At 39.9% G+C, this 22466-nt stretch overlaps 1 protein-coding gene across 1 annotated transcript; it reads left to right on the top strand.

Annotated features, from left to right (window-relative positions):
- The first annotated feature begins 7180 nt into the window (after nt 1-7180).
- LOC149247835 (uncharacterized) lies at nt 7181-18455 on the top strand. The gene is made up of 3 exons (XM_089458300.1): nt 7181-7607; nt 16677-17054; nt 17275-18455. The coding sequence occupies exons 2-3, from the start codon at nt 16696-16698 to the stop codon at nt 18137-18139; spliced, it is 1224 nt and encodes a 407-aa protein (XP_089314426.1). The 5' UTR covers nt 7181-7607; nt 16677-16695; the 3' UTR covers nt 18140-18455.
- Nucleotides 18456-22466: the final 4011 nt, after the last annotated feature.

Genomic DNA, 22466 nt, shown 5'->3' with positions numbered 1-22466 from the left:
CTCACACGCTGCCTGACTTGCAGCCATGTATTCTGCCTGAGCTGAGTGCAACCGACCTCTGTTTCCTGCTGTACCAAGAAACTTCCGCTGACCCAAGGTTGAAAATCCCTCCTGATGTGCTCTTTCGATCTGATGGACTCCCTGCCCAATCTCCATCAGTGAGGCCCTGTAGCTTCACTCCCTCTGTCCATCTGTACCATAATCCATACTAAGATGTGCCTATGAGGTATCTCAATACATGCTTTTCCGCCTTCCAAAACATCTTGGTAGGCTGAACCATCGCTTGACTCAGCTGGTTCACTACATAGCACAAATCTAGTCATGTGTTCACTAAGTACATCAGTGAACCCACAAGTTGCATGTACACAGTAGCCTCTACCACTTCTCTTGAAGTAGCAACCTCCTTCCTCCGGTTACCTGCTACAGGAGTCTGCATGGGCTTGCACTTCTCCATGTGGAATCTCCTGAGTATCTCGTTGGCATACTTGCCCTGAGACATGAACAACTCTCCATCCTTCTGCCATACTTCCATGCTAAGGAAGTAATGCATGAGACCCATGTCTTTCATCTCGAATTCTCTTGCAAGGTCCTCCTTGTAAGACACGATCAACTGATCATCACCAGTCAATATGAGATCATCAACATAAAGTACGATGATCAACAGCTTACCTTTCACCACGATGTGGTACAGGTTCGCATCCGCTTCACTCTTTGTGAAGCCCAACCCGGTGAAGTAGTTGTCTATCCTGGTGTACCAAGCATGAGGTGCTTGCTTCAGCCTGTACAACACTCTCTTGAGTCGGCACACATGCAACTCACGATCGAAGGTCTCAAAACCTTCCGGCTGCTCTATGTACACCTCTTCCTCAATATGGCCATTGAGGAATGCAGTCTTCACATCCATCTGATGGATCTTCCAACCCATCTGTGCTGATAGTGCCAACATAGATATGATAGATGAGTACCTTGCGACAAGAGCAAAAGTCTCATCATAATCAATCCCCTCGACCTGTGAAAAGCCACGGGCAACAAATCTTGCCTTATGCTCATCCACACTACCATCAACAACTTGTTTTACCTTGTAAAGCCAACGGGAACTCACAACTGACTTGTTCTCTGGTCTCGGAACCAGGTCCCAAACACTGTTATGAACTATGGAGTCATACTCCTCCACCATAGCATCAACCCAAATCAGCTACTACACTGCTTCCTCAAAGGAAGATGGCTCGGTCTCAACACATTCCCTAGCAAGGGCGATGTATCTAGTGTACCTCTCAAGTGACCTCCTCTATCTGTGTTGAGAAGATGGTGCTCCCACATTCTCTCTCGCATCTTCCAAGAATCTGTCAGCTTCTCTTGTGCGCTTTTGTCCATCTCTGGAAGACTCTGCTTGAGTGGATGTTTCCACTCCTGGAACCTTTGCATGCGGCTATTGCACATCAGTCTAAGGCTCCTCCTCCTTAGGAGCCAACAGTTCCTCCACAGCCTGTAGTTGGAGCTCCCTCTCAAGGGAAACTCGCATGACCTTTTGCTCACCAAACTTGAGATCTCTGCAAACCATTGTCCTCCCACTAGTAGGCAAGTACACCTGATAGTTGTGAGGTGTATCAGTGTACCCCACAAATATCCCTAACTCTGTTGTCAGCTCAAGCTTATTCCATGCATCCTTTGTCACATGGCAATATACCGATGAGCCAAAGATCCTAAAGTGACCCACATCTGGTCTCTTAACGAAGAAAGCTTCCTCTGGTGTCTTCATCCCAAGTATGCGATGCGGCTTTTATTCTGCAAATTGACCATTGTGTTGCATGCCTCAGCCCACAAGTGAAGTGGTAGGCCTTGGTCATGCAGCATTGCTCGTGCTGCCCCTACAATAGTTATGTTCTTTGTCTAGGTCACCCCATTCTACTGTGGGTTATGAGGTGTTGTCAACTCTTGTTTAATTCCTTCCACTACATAGAAGTCCTTAAACTCTTGAGAGACATACTCTCCACCGTTGTCACTTCTCAAGGCCTTGATCTTCTTCCCCGACTCTTTCTCGACCAAAGCTTTGAACTCACAAAACTTTGTGAAGGTTTGGTCCTTCATCTGCATGAAATAAATTCAACATTTACGAGAATAGTCATCAATGAAAATCACATAATACCTTTGCTTCGCTATGGATGCTGTCGAGAATGGTCCACACAAATCGGTATGAACTCGCTCTAAGATAGCCTTTTCTCGACTGTCTCGATCATGAAAGGAAGACTTGGTGTACTTTCCCAAGGTACAACCTTTGCATGTGTCAACTTGCTCAAGTTTACCTTTGGGAAGTCCTGTAGATATCTACTGCATTATCTTCAAAGCCCCATGATGCAAATGGCCCAATCTCCTGTGCCACAAGTCGCCAATGTCTTGGCTTTGCACCAACTCTGCTTTCGTACTCAATGCTGCACAATCATCTACCTCTAGTTTATAAAGATTCTTCACCCGAATCACTATCCTCTTGGTCTGACCCGTGTCTATGTGTCTTAGGAACGCCTTTCCTTTACTGAAGACAACATCGTAGCCTTTGTCCTCCAACATTGCAACCAATACCAAGTTCTTCTTCAGTCCAGGCACATACATCACATCTGTCAAGGTGAGAGGAGCTCCATGCTCTCTCTGAAAAGCAATCGTGCCCACTCCTGAAACACTATACCTTTCGTCGTCACCCATCTTTATGCGCATCTTGAGGTCTTTCTCCTCCAAGGCACTGAATAAATTTTTATCACCGGTCAGGTGGAATGAGGCTCCACTGTCAAGATACTAGACAACCCATCATCGATGACACCATGCATGTGATGAGGGTAAAGTCCATTTCAAACTGAGAGGCTAATGCCTCACCTTCCGATCCTTTCGAGGATCCCTTCTTGGACTTCTTTGATGGGAAATTAGTCACATAATGTCCCATCTTGTGACAATTAAAGCATCTTACTTTAGACATGTCACCCTTCTTCCCTCCATGAGAAGAATTCGATTTGAAATGGGAAGCCTTCCCCTTCCCTTTCCTTGCCTTACTTGCTAAGGCCAGATTTTCTTCATCATCATTCTTGGATGAAGAACCATCTCATGTGCTCCTCTTGATCTCCTCCTGCATAAGATCCGACCACAGTCGTTCCCAATCCGGCAGTTTCTCCCTTCCATTCACAGAGTCCTGGTAGCTATTCCAACTCTTTGGAAGGCCAAGGAGAGCGAGGCTCACCATATCATCATCGGCAGTAGTTATTCCCACACTGCCAAGCTCATCTCTGCATGTGGTGAGCTTGTTTAGATATGTGGAAATAGTATCGCCCTTCTCCATCTTGATTCTTCGAAGCTTATCCTTGAGCACCAATTTCCTCTGGTCGCTATTGTTCTGGTAGAGGTCCTTCAATGTCTTCCACATTGAAAATGGAGTATCCTTCCCATGGAGACTTGAGACAATATGGTCTCGAACTCCCTCAAGGATGATCCGTCTCGCCTTTGCCACACACTTCTTCCACTCAGCCAACTCTTGTGCATTAGTTGAAGCTGGCTTTGGGATTTCTTGATGAATGAATTCCTTCAAGCCATTGTCTTCTAATACAACCTCCATTCTATCTTTCCATGCTATGTAATTCGAATTACCTTCCAAGGCATACTCAAGTCTCAAGCCATAGAACGCCATTGGCCAACCTTGAAGTTTGATATGAATTCGATTTGCACCTACAACCTAGAACTTCAAACTTTGAATTCTCTTCTCAGTATATTGTTCATAACTTCGATACCATGTAGAAAATCTATGATAGGTTAAACCGATAATGCAATATAAATCAAAGCAGAATACTATAACCTACTTCTACTATCAATTTGCGGAAGCTTAAAGATCAAGCTAAACAATATAATCAGAAGAAGAAGAATCAATGGCACAATAAACATGAAAATACTTTGGGGAAAGCCTCAACTAAAAACCCCACACTATTGCATTATCATACATGGTGGAAATACATAGGAATTATACAAAGCCTTGGCTCTGACAACTAGCCAACTCTCAGTACAATCCTCACAGATGCTCATAGGCAATCTTGGCTTCTCTCCAACCTTCCTCTCTGCCCTCCAAGCTCCTATTTCCTTGCGATGTTCCTCGTGGATGATTTTCCTCTTACCAAGTGGAAAACCTCCTTCAAAATTGCGCAATCCTCAAGGATAAATCCTTGACCGCATGCATGAGTTTTCTCCATGAGAAAACACATGCAACTAATAGTACATTGTCCTTGAATATTAATATCAAACGGGTCTTTCTTAGAATAGACATGCATGAGTTTCTAATCAGGGAATCTTCAGTTAACTAGAGTAGCACTAGTTGAGTGCATTAATGCATCAAGTGACTGTTAACTCACTATTAGTTCCTCAAATAGTTTGAAACTAATTTAACTGGACTTAACTCAGTAAACTGAGTTAACTAATTACCACTAAAATATAACTCAATCTTGTCTCCTTAATTTAAGGGATAACTCTTGCATGACTTCTGAAAGACTTCTAACTTGAATTTGTCCAAATAATTAATTTAAAATAAATTAATTAATTAAGTAGCTGTTAAGACTAAATTCGATTTTAATTCACAATTTAATTCAAGGACAAATTCAATTGGAATATTCTTGTTTCCATATTTCAACATGAACGCGAAAACCAAAAGGGAGAGGAAGAATTTCTCGCCTGACATATGCACTTCTTTCTTTTTTTATTTGAAATAAAGGGTGGACCATCTGTCTTCTAAACTAGACTAGAGCCTTCTCTTTGAAGTATTATAGTTATAGAGTTTCTTTTCTTTCATATTATAGGAATTTCTTGCTTGACCAGAGGGAGAGGATGCGTAACCACACTCTCAATATAAGGAGAGGGTGCATAAGCATGGCTTGACCAACGGGCTACCATCGATTTATCGCTCATCCATCATATGGGTTAGGTACGAAGTTGCTTGTTCGCATCGAGAAAGGGTGAGTAAGCGAACTCTCGACCGGCCCCCCACCAAATAATTAGGGGACCTTCTAGCAATTTGAAGGGAAGAAATATAAGTAAGAAGAGTTATTAGGAATTTCTCTCTCTCTCTATTGTACCTCACACTGAACCAACTTCCTCATTTACACCATCCTCCTTCCATACCCTCCGGATTGTTTGTTCTCCTCTCCCACAGAAATCCCCGCCAAACCTCTCCTCAAATGAACTGGGTTGGATACTCATTTCCTAGAAGCTATTGTTAGTGCATTAACCTCTACTTAGTCCAAGTATTCAGTGCTAGTCGATCATAGACATTAATAGCTGCCCAAAGGTGCCATAGTTGGTAACATGAGTTGATGCCACATGGATATGCTAGTGTATTCGTAGGGTTAATCGCTGGTATCTTTGAGGCTGGTTATTCTACGAGGCTAGTAGGAGAGACCCCAAGATGAGAGCCCACTTGATGATGGTTACTCTATCAAGTATATATCTGGTTACTCCATGTTGGTATCTATGATGGGTTACTCACTCGTATCTTTGTGGTATCTAATGTTGTTGAAAAAATATGTTTATGCTTGTACTTGATCTCAAGAGGTTATCCAAGAGTCGATGCTTGTACTTGATCCCAAGAGGAGATACCACTGGGAGATGTCAGTAATCAATTACATAGTCTGGTGGTGCATGCGCTTATAGCCAATTGTTGTTTCTTTCTGGAGTACTTGTATTTTCTCACTGCTAAGAGAAGAACCTCATTATGGGAGGTTTTGATACCTACAAGCCGAGAGAAACAACCTCATTTCCTCATCGGTCTATGCATGTCGGCCAAGAGTTTATACAAAAGTCGATGCTATTGTAATCTGGTTAACTGATGGGAGATCATTAACATAGGGGCGAGGAACGAGCTGAGAGACCATCATTCCCAGTTTGTCATTCCCAGTAGGTTTCCACACAAAGAGGGAACAAATCCAATTGGGGGGAGGAGACTCCTACAGATCGTAGAGCTAATTGAAGGGGAAGGAGTGTTGATAGTGATTGATTGAGGTGGGGTGGTCCAACAGATGGATAACAACACAGAGATATAGTACTAGTGGATCCACCTGACAATGAGATGGTGGTACCTTCTTGACATACCCTATTGCCTGAGATTATTTCTTGAGTGTGCCTTATATGCCTGATCCTAGTGCCCGATCCATTCAGTTCAGAACCCACCACTGATGAGGTCCGTTCAACGACTTACCGAGATGGAACTAATTGAAAGGGAGGGCAACTAATCGATGGGAACTAATCCATGGGGCACAACAAGGGAAGGGGACTGATCCATAGAGAAGGGGAATGATTAGTAGGGGAATAATCACAGGGACCTAATTCACAAAGGTAGGTCACTCAATAGAGAATAATCACAGGCAGGGGAATAAAATACACAGGGAAAGGAAGTTGCACCTGATAGTGATATTGATGATTGGTTGCTTGATTTGATTGGTAGTGCACATAGGAGGACAACAAAGCCACTATAAGAGAATACACAAATATAGCACAACAAGTTCTTGGGACACGGTAACAAAAAGCAGTTTAACTACCCATCTATTAACTTCTTCCCACCTGTCCCCCCCTTCCTTCAATCTCAATTTAGAACTGTCTATCTTGGCGATCTCATGAAAATTAACTTGAGATGACTGCTTGCTTTGATTACTTAATTATGAATTATTGCATATTATAGTTACTGCGGGATGGATGGTCCAAAAACCCCCAACTGGCAAAAGAAACAATATGGATGGGCTAGGAGGGGCATGAAACGCACTGGCGGGCGGAATGCAAATTACTTATGTGCTTCTCACTTGCTCGATGGCTATACAACACCCGAATCCGCGGGTTCGGCTTAGCTTTACAAACACGGACAGGTGGATAACTTGGGGAGACAAATCAAATCGGGTTGACTAGGAGAAAGAAACAAATAGCTGGCTGGATGGATAGATTTTCACCCCCGCCTGAATGCTTTGACTTTTTGGGCTGATCGAGCGACCAAAGACCTGAGATCGATGAGCTATCTCCTGCCGAATATTGTTTGTGAACTGCAGACAATTAAGTGACAGGGTTGGGTTGGCTTCCTTCCTAGCTTGCTTCACAAATTGGCTAGGATGGATGGATGAATGGCTCGAATGGACCAGATGGACGGTATTGCCTTTTGCTGGGGTGGGGGGGGGGTGATCCAATTTATTGAGAAATTCATTGAGGGCCTGCTTGGGAGCAGACATTATGTTTTCTTCGAACATATTTTTATCAACTTTCTCATTCCCTATTTTTATTGATCAACACCTCGGTTTTCTTGGATCCGACGAGGAATCCATCGGGGTAATTAAAGTGAAATTGATTATTACTGAACTAGGCCATTTTGGAACGTTTCATATGATAGCCAAGATTTTGTTGATTGCTTTGAGTTTGAGCACTTTGATGCTTGCTAGCTAGAGGTCTACTGTGAAGAGGTGAGATGGGACGAGACTAGGCGAGGTTTTACAGAATGATGAGCACTAGGATACGCACCACGGGAGAAACATAGTGCGCGGGCAGAGGAATGTAGTGCTTTTAGGCTTCACAACGACGCTTATTTATATACGTTGCATAGACTTTGAGAGGTGATTTTTTGTGATACTTGAGAGCATGCTATATATTCTACTTTATGCATAATATGTTACATCAATTTCAAATAAATATATTTCTTATATTGTTTTATTTTGTTTAGTTCTATATTTTTACGCAAAAATTAGACACATTACCACTCTTTTACTTTATTCTACAACTTTAGATATATAAATTTAGATGTTTATGACATATATTATCTTGTAAAATCTACTAGCTTATGACAAAAGTGTGTGAATGTTCCAAAATCTAACTTCCTTTTCTTCACATTAGCTTGTTTTCCCAACCATGTGAGGATTTTACAAACTATGTGAAGAAAATGAATTCCAAATATTTGAATTAGTGACATAATCGTGTAATTTATTGTTCCTAATTGAAAATTTTGATGCCATCATATACATGTGATAAGTTCATATTAAACAACACTATTCAAAGCCTAACGAATTATTTGAGGATTTTACTGGAGTCACATCACATTATATAGACATGTACCTATAAAAAATGATTCTCTTTTAAACAAAAAGCTATTTTCAATGTGGAAGATCTTAGAATGAAATGTCACACAAATGATGTTTTACATTCATGACTATATGTGTGGTCTTTTAATGTTACTTGTCATTTTACATTATGTTCCACTTTGACTAATATTAATCTCATTTAAGGGTTCGTGTATATCTCTTAGATTTTCAAAAGGTTTCAATGGAGAGTAGTCATAAACATAATGAGTTGATGGAGAAAAAAATGTTCATTAAGAAAAATTTGATGTCTAAATGGGCCTCCTATAGAAAATAATAGATAATAAAATAATGGTAAAATAATAAAGTAAGACTTAAGAAAAAGAAAGAAAGTAGTTTTTTCTTGTTGTATTTTTTACTTATCTTCCTATAGTTACTCAAATTTTAAGTGTAGGAAGGCACTATATCTTACATCCAATGAGTAATCACACTTAAACATGAGTAAACCTATAAGGATGTTTTTCTTTCATTTTTTTCAGTCCTGAAGACTATTTTCTCTAACCTTTGACCTAATCTTTGAACCACATTATCTTATTTGAAATATGTTGATTTAAATGATTTATTTGATGGATCCTGACGATAAACTTCTAAATAACTCTACTTACCACAGCCTCCATTTAAATATCTTAAATCTTTTTAATTATTTTAAAATTGATTTTATCATTATATTTTGATTTTTGATTTTTTTTTTTTTTCAAAATTCCTTATATACCAGGAATAAAGAGTTTTGTCTATTTCTCACACTATAGGCAGCAATTTATAAACAAACAAGGCAAGCTGCCAGGCAGAAGTCCTTGCATTGAGTGGGGTAGTTGCTCAAGGACCTTAGACAATTGATCCAGATTCTATTTTTTTTTACTGCAAGATAGAGGTTAGAACAAAGCAGGAAATCCATGAGGATCAGTGATTGTGATCAGCCACAGACAACTTTCTAAATACAGAAACAAAGAAAAAATTTAGTGCAGTTTCCCCTGCGACTTTCTATGTGTCTCCAGCTCAATCCTGAAATGGGTAATCAATATAATTTCAATCAATATAAGCTTGGCCTGAAACTTGACTGAAAGTGGAAATTTCCAAAACCCATTCACTTGTATGGATACTCTGTTAACCTGAATTGTAAGGTCTTAGTGACAACAGAAATCCAACTTATGCTCAAAGTTCAGACAATTGATCCACATTCTGTTTTTTTTTACTACAAGATAGAGGTTAGAACAAAGCAGGAAATCCACGAGGATCAGTGATTGTGATCAGCCACAGGCAGCTTTCTAAATATAGAAACAAAGACAAATTTAGTGCAGTCAGGCTTGTTATTATGTTTTATTGCTAAGTGAGACCTAGTTAAGACCCCTGAGACTTTCTATGTGTCTCCAGCTCAATCCTGAAATGGGTAATCAGTATAAGCTTGGCCTGAAACTTGACTGAAAGTGGAAATTTCCAAAACCCATTCACTTGTACGGATACTCTGTTAACCTGAATTGTAAGGTCTTAGTGACAACAGAAATCCAACTTATGCTCAAAGTTCAAACCCTGAAGAAGATATCTAGGATGACTGTGAAACACTTCTCGGCAGGAAATCCATGACTAAGGAGGCAGAGCATGTGTTTTGGGAACTTCACATTAATGGTTCACAAAGGTATCGAATCACAGCTCAAAATTGAGAAAACTAATTCAACAACATGACGTTGTGCTAAATGTCCCGTGTCTGTAGCCTATGGGGCAAGAACTGATCGCATAGAGAGAGATAATTGAATATTAGCCCTTAGGAATTTCTTACTGCAATGAATCCAATATTGTCGCTGAATACAGTAAGACTGTAAATGAATAGATAAGTTGAAATAAGTCTACAAGATAAATTCTTTACTAAAATTGAGTACTACAAATATGAAGTTGCTGCAGATATCAGTCGGTTCTCTCAAATTCATCTTCCAGTGAGATTTCTTGTTGCTAATGAAAATAACTTAAGGCTTAGAAGTTAGAACAGACATTAATTATTTTTATTTATCAGTATTGAATACACATATGTTGATATGATAAGGATATACGTAATAAGCTGAATACCAATATACAACCTGCTTTATATCTGTAATATGATACAAGCTTTTATAGGAGTAGTGACATGTGAATAGAGCACGTATACGATATGTAAGAGCTTACCCATTGCCTGGTTCTAACATTGATACGAGTAGTACTAATATGACATCACGTATCTTATGTACCTCAGCTGTTCCCATTACTAAGCAGTGATACACGTTAATGGTTGATAAGTTGTACTAGTTATTATGGAAATGCTATGTGTAAAGCTAAGCATGTATACTGGTTAGATTCAAGCTCTATTAACTCTATATGATTGGTATAAGCTCTCTTATAATGATTATTGTACTATGATTCATTCATTCCCCCTTTGATTGCCATTACTTCCACTATTAAGAAGGGTTATGAATACTTAGTGGATTAGCTCTGGTTATGTAAGCTTGAATAAGAATCATTACTATACCCGTATCCAACATCATTGATTCACCTTATTCCACATATCTGTGTCATCGGCTAATCTAATACTGGTACTAGGTCATTGGTATATGATATGTAGTATTCCCATTATATCCAAAATCGCAGGAATCGTCTGTATGGTTGGAGCTGCCCAAACCACTGCGTGATCTTCCAATCTTGCCATAGTTTTGCCATTTCTTGATAGTGCTTTTTATTTTTTCAATTTTGCCACGATTAGTCATGTTTAAAAACAGATTTGCTAATACACAGTTCACTCCAGAAAACTATCTACTTTGAGATTAGCTAATACACATAATACACAGTTCACTCCAGAAAACTATCGACGCCTCAATGAAATTAGTTAATACACCCAGTTCACTCCATTAGCTAATATATACAGTTCACTCCAGAAAACTATCCACTTCCCAAAAGGGCCGGGAGGATAAGTTGAGATTAGCTGATATACACAGTTCATTCCAGAAAACTATCCACACCTTAATGAAATTAGCTAATACACACAATTCACTCCATTAACTAATACACACAATTCACTCCAGAAAACTATCCACGTCCCAAAAAAGCCGAGAGGATATATGGCCAAAAGTTTCATTGTATTGACCATGTCTTTCATTTTTCTATTGCTAATTCTATTATGGTTTTGTGTGAATGTAACAGAATGTTGAGGACACATCTGGTGGGTGAGTACCTAACTTGAAGCTCAGTGAAGTTAGATTTGTAATTTCCTCAAAGTTGTGTCAATTGAATGACAGAATTAACTACCTCCACACACACACGGTAGAATTATTTGTTATCCAACCAGTATGGGAAGTTTTGACTGCTCTGATTTTATTCCAAAAACTGCTCAAAACTTTGCAAAGTATAAATCAATTCAAGATAATTCAATCCAGTTGCTGTATGATTCATTCATTCCCCCTTTGATTGCCATTACTTCCACTATTAAGAAGGGTTATGAATACTTAGTGGATTAGCTCTGGTTATGTAAGCTTGAATAAGAGTCATTACTATACTTGTATCCAGCATCATTGATTCACCTTATTCCACATATCTGTGTCATCGGCTAATCTAACACTAGTACTAGGTCATTGGTAATAGGTATATGATATGTAGTATTCCCATTATAACATAAGGCAAACAAATGCCTCAAAGCTCAAACTGTCCCGGTCAATTCATTAAGGGTATGAGGGACCTGGTTTTACACATCATGCATTTCGAGACGTGAATACCCTGCTTTACACTATGATGCCTATGTTTTTTCTTCAGCATATCTAGGTCTGGATAAACCACTTTGATTGGTGGTGCTTAAACTGGCACTACTGTTGTTGATTCTGCTCTAGCTACCTCTACCATATACCTCTACCACTTATGGATTAATCGGATCTTAACAAGCTAATGACCCCGAACAGGTTCTCCTACTTGAAGGTAAGTCGCTTTCAAGTAAGTCGCTGAAGCTTCATCTTCAACTAGCTACCAAACATTCAGGTCTAAGTGTCAAGCTTTCCATTCACATAGCCACCGGTATCGCTGCGTTGGTCTAGCCTTAAGAGACTATCTTATGTAAGCTTGAATAAGAGTCATTACTATACACGTATCCAGCATCATTGATTCACCTTATTCCACATATATGTGTCATTGGCTAATCTAATACTGGTACTAGGTCATCAGTATATGATATGTAGTATTCCCATTATATCCATAATATAAGTAGAGTATAATGATTGATGAAATATGATACGTAGTTGGTATCCTATATGCCCTAATTGACCACTTGCGGGCCATCATTCATGTATGACCTATAACATAGGGAATAGAAGGAAGCAATGGTATAGCATGTACTCAATGGGCACTAATCACCTATCCTTACTTTACCCGAGTAACTAGTAAGCTATATGAACTCCAGCTTGGTTTATATTACAACACATACCCTGTTATAGAGCTTAGTTTCACTAGTGTTCTCATTGTTGGGTTCTCTATTTGATGGACGACCAAGATGAATATAAGCAAATCAATAGGACACATATTAGAGATGGCACTACTAAGAGAATAGCCCATATTATCCATAGATATACTTCGAGTAGTGGGGAGAACTATGGACTTAGACCATATAGGTGATAACAAGAGACCCTAATCATTACAAGAACAAGAACAATGAAAAGATGCTACCATATTTCCCTAATCAGTTGGTTTCTATACTTAGCAATCTGATATACGTAGCCTTAATTCATCTATATTGTCTATACACTGATCTACGATGTCCATACAGGGTTGAGCCACTTTCAAAATCGGGCAAATCGTGACAAATCCACTGTCGCTCAGTCATACAATTTTATGTGTTGTCACATCACATCTACACTTAGGTCAAGTTCTGTCAATTGAAGAAATTGAATAAAACAATCCTGTTACTAAAAAAACCCTCAGAAACCATCACAGACAATGGAGATTCATCTAATATGCAACAACAGGCATTGGGGAGAATTAACTACATCAACACACTACCAGAGCAATTCAAGGATATCTAAACGAATTATTGGCATTGACTCTATCTATGCATTCCATTGTTAAATCAATGTCAAAGAGAATCACTACAGATTATGTCATTAGGTGATAAAACAAGCTGCCAGCTTGGTTTATATTACAACACATACCCTGTTATAGAGCATGTGTTTTGGGTGCACATTGTGCTCATGGATAGGCTTCGATGGACAAGGAGATATCAGGCCACAATACCAGACTTCAAAATACCACTGCCAAGATAAAAAAGAACCTGCTGTGAAAACTAATTCAACAACACAAGTTTCCCGTCGCTCAAAAACTGAAATCGTACACAATGTAAAATATAAAAACCACCCAATATAAACACTCTGATAAAAACACAAGTTTCAACCATAACTGTAATAGCCTAGGTCAAAAACTCAAACCCTACAGAGGGTAAAATATGTCAATACAATGTAATAACATAAACAGTACCTGATATAAACCAATGTAGTGGAGCTGAAGCAAAAATAAAAGTCGAAGCGAGGTCACCACGAAATCATTTCTAACTTTATTATATAACAACAAAAGTAACTTACACGTAGTGGATGCTGCATGGATAATGCTGAATAGAATGAAATGTGTTCACAATGAATAATTAGCAGCTAACACGTACAAATGCCCTGATTTACATTAACCTCCATCAAATCAGCCTCGCAGGTTAACCAACACAGATGTCATAGCTTCCCAAACAGATGTCATATTCTCTGTTCAGCACCATTGCTCTTCTTGCTACCTTAGCTGCTAGCTCAGATGTTTAAGTTGTTCGCTGTTTAACCGTCTAAGCTCCATGCCTGTTCAGCACTGCCCATTCAGATGGCAGTGTGGACTACTGTTAATCTCCATCTCATCTCAGCCCAACAATCTCTAAGCTCTGTCCCATACATGAAAATCCCACTTTTGCGGGGACTGCCCTCTCCCGGGGGTCGAGCGATTTCATCCCTGATTTTCTCTCTCTGACAGCCTGAGCTCCGGTGCAGCGGCTTCAGCTCCCCTCTCAAGATCTAGCTTCCTGGATTTTCCCCTCCTCCGGGTGCTCCGGTGTCCTGCTTATAGGGGTTTGAAGGGGAGTTATTACCTCCCTGACTGTCAACCCTTCCCTGCGCTGTTAATCTCCATCTCATCTCAGCCCAACAATCTCTAAGCTCTGTCCCATACATGAAAATCCCACTTTTGCGGGGACTGCCCTGATTTTCTCTCTCTGACAGCCTGAGCTCCAGTGCAGCGGCTTCAGCTCCCCTCTCAAGATCTAGCTTCCTGGATTTTCCCCTCCTCCGGGTGCTCCGGTGTCCTGCTTATAGGGGTTTGAAGGGGAGTTATTACCTCCCTGACTGTCAGCCCTTCCCTGTGCTGTTAAGGAGCTACCGGCAGACACATGGGACAGAGCTCTCTGCCAGAAGAGAAGCAGGAGCTCTCTGCCAAAACGCCATGGCTTTCAGTTCCCACCACGTTCACCCTACTTCACAATCATTTAGATCTTAGCAGAGAGTAGCTTCTTCCAGTGCCGATTCATTTCTTCTTCCAGCCCACCTCCTCAAGCAGCCCATGGTGCCAAGGATGCCCCGCTAGCCCACGAGCATTATGGACTTCCTTCCAGTTGTGTCCGTAGACCTGCAAAACGTCTTAGCCACCCTCAATCTATGTGTTATAAGTAAGCTCTAAGGTCCATAGATTAGGGATAGACTGTTTATGGCTGTCCATGTATCAGAAAAATGTGCGTTTGTGCGCCCCTTTCTCGTAAGAAGGTTGTATGCCCCTCTCGGAAAACGGCTGACCTCTACAACTCCAATTCTTACTATGCTGGGCTCTATGGGGTCTATATGCTCCACCCACAGTACTCGTTCATTGAGTATGGATAACAATCCAACTAGTTGAATTAGCTATCGCTGGAGTTCATAAAGAATGTTAGGCCAGCCACCACCTGAACTCCATCCAGTGTAGGGTGGGAGGAACGACATCCCTTTGAGTTACAGTCCCAGATAAAGAGCGAATAACAGTTCCGATTCCATTTGAGCGAGCATTCCTACCAATTCCATTTAGAAGGGTAGCAGCAGTTTCTACGCCCTTCCTGAAGCAAAGCGTTCATCCGAGCCATCAGGGGCAAAGGTAGCAACAATAGCTATAGGTGGTCAATAAACCCTAAGAGCCCAAGCAACCACTGGAACCTTTTGATTCCCTGGGTAGGATGGCCGATGGGCTCCTCCCTGTTTCTTCTGTGTCGAAAGCATCCAGCCAGCCCATCTTCTGTGTACTGCTTGGGAACCTGCTTGCTGATAGCGGCAGAAAGAGGAAAGGAGGGCAACAGAAACATCCACCTGCATCTGCATGCACACCTACACCTGCACGCACACATTGAATAACCCAACCTGCAAATAAACCAATATGCTCAAACTAATGCTAGGCAAAGTAAACCAATATGCTCAAACTAATGCTAGGCAAAGTAGGCAAACTAATGTTAGCATTAACATCAACAGTTTGATAGGCACACATTGAACCTGCAAATGAACCAATATGCTCAAACTAATGCTAGGGAAAGTAAACCAATATGCTCAAACTAATGCTAGGCAAAGTAGGCAAACTAATGCTAGCATTAACATCAACGGTTTGACAGGCACTAATAATGAACAGGGTAAAAGGAGAACAAACCTATGGTCCAGCCTCTTCCGCGCCAAATAAGACCATCAATTGAATCAGATGGCTAAAAAAATAAAGAACCTCAAATAAAAATAAAAACATTCCAAAACTGACGACCAATTAATGTCAAGCCACTAAAAATTGATTACTATAGTCCCATGCCATTGCCAGATGGCAGGGACTAATAAGATGATTATGCCTCAGAGTTAGAATACTATCATGTGATGAATCTCTACCAATTTGACTGCTCTATGTTATTTCCGGATCTGGTTGATCTCAGATTTTGGTTTCACGTTTACAATTACCAGCAACAAGTCACCTGATGTAGAGTTCATTTTAACAGCCAGGAGCATGATCTTGCTCGATCCCCGCAAACTGTTGGACCACTTTGATGTAGTCAACCAGAAAACTCTGGTCAAGCTGAAATGATAAGCCCAACTATGTATCTTACTTTGCCAATGCAATCGGGCATCCTTATCTGGATTGCTGATTCGCCGAATAGTGAGACGGACATGGTCATGGTCTTGGTCAACTGTCACAGTTCAGGCACGGTCTTGGTCAACTGTCACAGTTCAATAGTGGGTCACAACCCTTCAGATATTTAGTCGGTCACACCCATTTAGTGGGACAGTGCCGTGGAACGTCATACTGGCCGCCTAGCTTGACTCCAAATTGGACCATTTAAATATATTGTTAAAGACGGTGCCGGGTCAAGCATGCCAATGGGACATCAAATACCATACAAAAATGGGGGATATTTTGTTATAAAACAACCCATAGATACAGATTGTGGTACAAAAATGTCTAAAGCTGTTATCTGAATTTGAAAGAAAGAATCTAACGGCCTCATCCTGATTCTTCATTATTCTGTGTGTTTAGGGATAAGTAAATCGATCCCATGTATGCTACGGTATCACTAAAGGAATACAAGCAGGCTGCTGCAACGAATCGAAATAACCATCAGGGAGGGGTTCTATTCCCCCCACCCGAAGGCCCTTACTCTGCATATTTAGTTTTTCAACAAAACGAAGATGAAGGCGACTACGAGCAGGGTGCGTGCTGTTGGGGTTGCTGTTACGGTATCGAGTTGCGAGAATTGCCTTTCCCTCAAGATAAATGCTTGACAACCCTCTACACGACGGGCATTGGAATATATTCCCGTACGCAGAAGAATAGAGTGTATGTTATTCCGGTTCTAGGCCAACCCATCTCCTCCAATCGGTACTATGTTGTTCAAGCTGAAAGCAAGTACAAAGGGTGAGTATTTCTGCTATTTATCAGAATCTGTTTTCCGCCATAAAAACTGCATCGTTTTTCCAGTTATACCTAACTGCGATTAAAACAAAATCATTTAGTGTCGATGTTGATAAAGAAGCATCAAAATAAAGATGACCGTCATAAGCATTTGTCAAATTTTTAAATAATTTTGGAAAAATAATGAGAAGGTTGGCTGCTAAGCATTTTGACCTGTGTACAGATTGGTGGAAACCTGCTCCACAGAAGAAGACATGACTAAGTTCTGTATTTGTAGAGGTATCAAAGACTTGCGTCCTAGATCTCTGGAACCCAACAATCCATACCAACAGATCCAAGTAATTCAAAAGACACGTGGGTTCACTTCAAAGTGCATGGCTTCTGATGGTTTTCCTTCACAGTTTCTGCGTAGGGATGGTAGGGATGGCTGGTCACTTAGCGCCGAAGATTTGCGTGGTAAACATGACAGACTTGCATTTGTTCAAGGAGAGAATGCTTACTTGAGGGCACAATTACCCCCTTCCAATTTTTCATTTTCGGAAAATAGATCACCTATTGTTATAGTTGGTGAATGGTACTGCCCCTTTATCTTCATCAAGGAGCTGGGAAGCAGCTATAAGGATCCTAAAATTCAGCTGATGGAAACACCTTTCTACAAGATGGAGCTAGAGAAATTTTGGGAGGAGATTTACAGAACAGAAGTCAGTGCTCCCGGTGAAGATATAGTTGTACAAAGAACAACAAGGGTGGAAGAACCATTACTATTCGGAACTCAGGCAGTTGAAGAGATTAGAGATGATGATGGGAGTGTTTGGATGAAAGGAATAATGCAGGAAAAGGGAAAATTGATGGGGGTGAGGCTAAGCTGGCCTATTATTGCAAAAATCAGGACAGATCAAGGTAGACAAGGATTAGAAGCAACAAGCAGAGATGTGAGAGTGGAGAAATTATTCAGTAACACTGGCACTGGAAGAAAGTTTGTGTGTTATGTTGTAGTGGAGAGATATGTATTGAAAAGAATGGATGGAAGTGTTGCTCTAACATATTCATTTAGAAATTGCAACCAGATAGAAGGGAAATGGGAATAAAAATGCATCCAATCTGATAAGGAAATAATATGGTGGCTCAAAAGTACAATCTACAGTGTTTTGTCTGTGATATCGATATCTATCTATAGATATATGTACTTACTAAGATAACCTATGATTTCATAATTCTTTTCATAGAGTAGAGTTGAAAGATTCCTGAGTCAATGTATTTCCTATTTCTGACCAATATTCAATGGGCTGCATTCTTTTTCCTTTACATGTAAACAGGGGACTATGTTATTAATTTTCCTTTACATGTAAACAGAGGACTATGTTATTATTTATTTAATATAGTTGAGTATTCTTGATTTGCTAATTGTTTGGTCGTCTATCTTGTTTTTTCTTCAACTTCATAGACCCAGTCGTTGTTTTAATGACTGTTTTGTTTTACAATTTGTCTCCAACCAAAGTTTGGTATTTCCTTGCTTAGTCGGTTCATAGAAAATTAACATCCAAAAATCGAAGTTCAGAAAGATACAGGTGATAGTTAATATTTTTTCTAGGCTACAAGAATAACCACTGAAAGAAAAATGGTCGCGGAGTTTTATGGAGTTGGATAATGGGCTTTCATATGTCATCACCTCCACAGGCACATGTTCCCATCTGCATCTGAAGCCTTTTCTTAGGGCCAGAAAGGAAAATACATCAGTGTTTTGGAATTTACAACTTGGTGGTTTTCATACTGTGTTGTTTCTTCGCTAAGTCTCATGCATTTCATGTTCTGATTCTAACAAGTGCAAACGTTATATTGCACAGTTATATCGTTGAGCATGCTCTTTATATGATACAGTTCAAAGGCCATCATCACAGATGACATTGAGTCAAAAGTCATAAAATACAGAACAGAGATGTAGACAATTTGAAGTCAAAGACAATTTCTTTTTTACAATGTGGGGTTTTTCGTTAGATTTCGGTGGGAAATTGTAATATTTTATCGATGTTTTTTAATCCATAAATAAATTCTAAAATATTTAAATTATGCAAAATAGTTTAAACCAGTAAATCTAATAAATCTCTATTAAATTTTAAAGATCCAAAATTGACGGAAAAGTATGAGCAAAACTTAATAAAGTTAGACCGCAGCATGCGACAAGATTTTTCAAAAAGCAAAGAACCAAAACTATAAGGCAAGATTTTTCGAAAGGCAAAAAAACACACTATTTTTCAAAAAAGCACATGATATATATGAGTGTCCTTGTTTACATGTGTCCAAATGTTTTTTGAAGCTCTCTTTCTCTCAGTTTTGAGGAAAATTTCTAAGACTATGTTCCTCCAGATGATTGTACATACGGCCTCGGTATTTACCGTATCATAATATAATCAATATGATGCTTTTTTTTCTGAAAAAATATATGAGTGTCCTCATTTTATTTCGGTAATGTTAAAATGGAGGATATAGAATATATATCACAGTTATATAACATTCAGGCGGTTTCCATTAAAGAGGGTATCAAATATCTCGGTTATCATCTTAAGCCCACGGGTTACAACATATCTGACTGGGCATGGATCACCTACAGATTCTACAAGAGAATTTCGGGGTGGGAATATAAATGCCTATCCTTAGCTGGCAGAATGATACTCTCTCAATCGGTTCTAGCTCAGATTTCTGTTTATTGGGCACATCTGTTTTTCATTCCCTCAACTATTATTAAGAAATTAAACAGTCTAATGGCTACTTTTATCTGGGGTGGATGTAAGGAGAAGAAGAAATTTCATCTCACTAAACTGGATAACATAACTCTCCCCAAAAAAATGGGGGGCTGGAGCTTAATGAACCTTCGTATTTTCGGCTTGGCGCTTCTTTGCAAATCATTTTGGAGAGCAGTCTTTGGTGAAAGTTTATGGTGTCAAGCTATCAGATTGAAATATATGGGGAACGAAGATATTCAATTTTGGTACAGGAACAATTTTATGTGGCCGTCCCAAGGATCGACGATCTGGAGAAGTTTTCAAAAGATCCTCCCATTCTTCAAAAGGAACATAATCTGGAAACTGCATACAGGAAACAACATTCTTATTGGATCTGATGCAATCATGGGGGTTGAGATGGAATCCCCATTTTCTCCTCCACTTCTCGCGCTCCTCCACCAAAAAGGACTCTTTTACTGGGCACAAGTAATCGAAGAATGGAAGGATGCTATTCCTATATGGAAATCGAATAGAGAGCTGGGATTGCAGGGAACAATGGCTGCCCAATGGGACAAGATTATCTGGACTATGAAAAATGCCGGGATATACAAAACTGAGGACAGAGACAAGATTGTTTGGCAGGTTAAGAAAGGTCAGCCAAATGTGTTAGTCAGAGATATATATCTTTCCTTGATAGAACAGAGTAGAGAAAGCGCTCAGAAACTCTTTCCATACTCCTTTTGGAAGACTGGCTGTCCTCTAAAAATAATTTTGTTTTCATGGCTTGTTTATAATAACAAAAATCTCACCTGGACTAATTTACAGAAAAGAAGATGGCAGGGACCTGCCATATGCATAATCTGCCTTTCTAATACTGAAGATAACATGCATATTTTCTTAAGTTGTCCACTATCTCAGATTTTATGGAAGAGGATGGCATTGTACTTTGGTTTTCCTGTAGCTTCTCATCCCTCCATAACAGAAGCATACGAATGGTGGGCTACACAGAAAACAGTTTGGCGTCCCATTCCTTTAATTGTAAACTGGTTCATATGGAAGTGGAGAAATAAAAAGATATTTCAGAACAGCAAGGAGGATTTTGGGCATATATTTGATAAGATAATCCCCTACTACTATTCGATTCTCCCAAACTTCCCTCAACAGATGATACAGCAAAAATCAGCCACTGATTCCCGTCAGCTACTTATTCCATGGGCACACTTCGATGGAGCAGCAAAAGATGGAAAGTGTGCATGTGGAGTTTATATCTGTCTTTCAAGGGAGCTACAATACTTCATGTTTTGGAATGGTGGCAAAGGATCAAATAACAAGGCCGAGGCCATGGCCCTTCATGGCCTGCTTATCTTCTGCTCTTTTATGGACATCGGTCCCATTAACATCTATGGGGATTCCAAAATAATCATAGAACTAGTGAAGGGGAACCAAAATATAAAAAATGACAACCTTTCTGGATGGATAGGCAGGATTAAATCCCTATGGAAGCCTTCACAGTTCCCTATCACACATATAAAGCGGGGACAAAATGAGCAAGCGGATAAGCTATCTAAGAAGGGCATGCAGTCTTCAGATGATAAGTGGCAACTATGTATCTCTGTAGATCATTTTACATTCGCCATGCAGCCTTTTTCTATGCCAGGCATTTAAAAGGACAAAATCTGGTATGCATTTGGTTCCTTTATTTTGGAATAAGGTCTTAAATAGGGTCAGGCAATACAATTACTCTTATACAGGTATATTCTCCATGTTTTGATTAGATCTATAGACAGATATCATACCATCTTATTTTAATATGGATGTAATTCTGCAAATACTTGCTGATTTGGATATTATGCCAGGGATATAGCCTTTACATATGTATATGGAACATTTTTGAAATATAATAGAAGAACTATTCAGCTTTTCTTCTGAAAAAATATGAGTGTTTCGGTTTATTCCATTCCAAGTCTATCTCACTTGGTTGCCATATATTATTGTGTTTTTATAAAAAAAACAAGGAGAGTTGTGAAGCAACTAGTCCCTGCCCAAGAGCAGTAGCAGCATGATGGCAGGAGTTTTGTAGGTCAGGAGCAAAGCATGATGGCCGGAGCAAAGTCTATTCCAGGGCAGGAGCAAAGTCTCTTACACAAACAAAAGTCTGTTGCATACCCATCGTGAAATCTACAATGCAATTCTCATGTAGACTTACCTTAGTACAGGCACAGAAATGGCCAGGGCAGGAGCAAAGCATGATGGCCGTAGCAAAGTCTATTGCAACGCAGGAGCAAAGTCTCTTACAAAAACAAAAGTCTGTTGCATGCCCATGTTGAAATCTACAATGCAATTCTCATGTAGACTTACCTTAGTACAGTCACAGAAATGGCCAGCTCAACGAATAACAAATAATTCATAGTGCGGACCCTTAATCCTTATTTACAAGACTACATGCAAATCACATACATACTAACCGCAAGTTAAAGACGAAACCGCTGGGCAGATTCTCACTGTAAGCCCCAGCGATCGCATTGATGACGCTGAGGCCCCCAACTGTGAACGTAACGACGCAGGCCCCACGCCTCTGGATCGCGCATACCCATCAGCACCGTAGCCGGGTTGGGTATTAATGGTTGAATTCAAACAAGATATAAAAGCACAAAGTGCGTGTACAGGAAAACCATAAGAGTTTAGCAATTTGGGT

Source organism: Pinus tabuliformis, chromosome 7 (genome assembly GCF_031772625.1).
Source record: "Pinus tabuliformis cultivar Carrire ecotype Pingquan chromosome 7, CPIR1, whole genome shotgun sequence".
Classification (NCBI taxonomy): domain Eukaryota; kingdom Viridiplantae; phylum Streptophyta; class Pinopsida; order Pinales; family Pinaceae; genus Pinus; species Pinus tabuliformis.
Note: the sequence above shows the minus strand (reverse complement) of the source record. Positions and strands in the feature narration are given on the sequence as shown.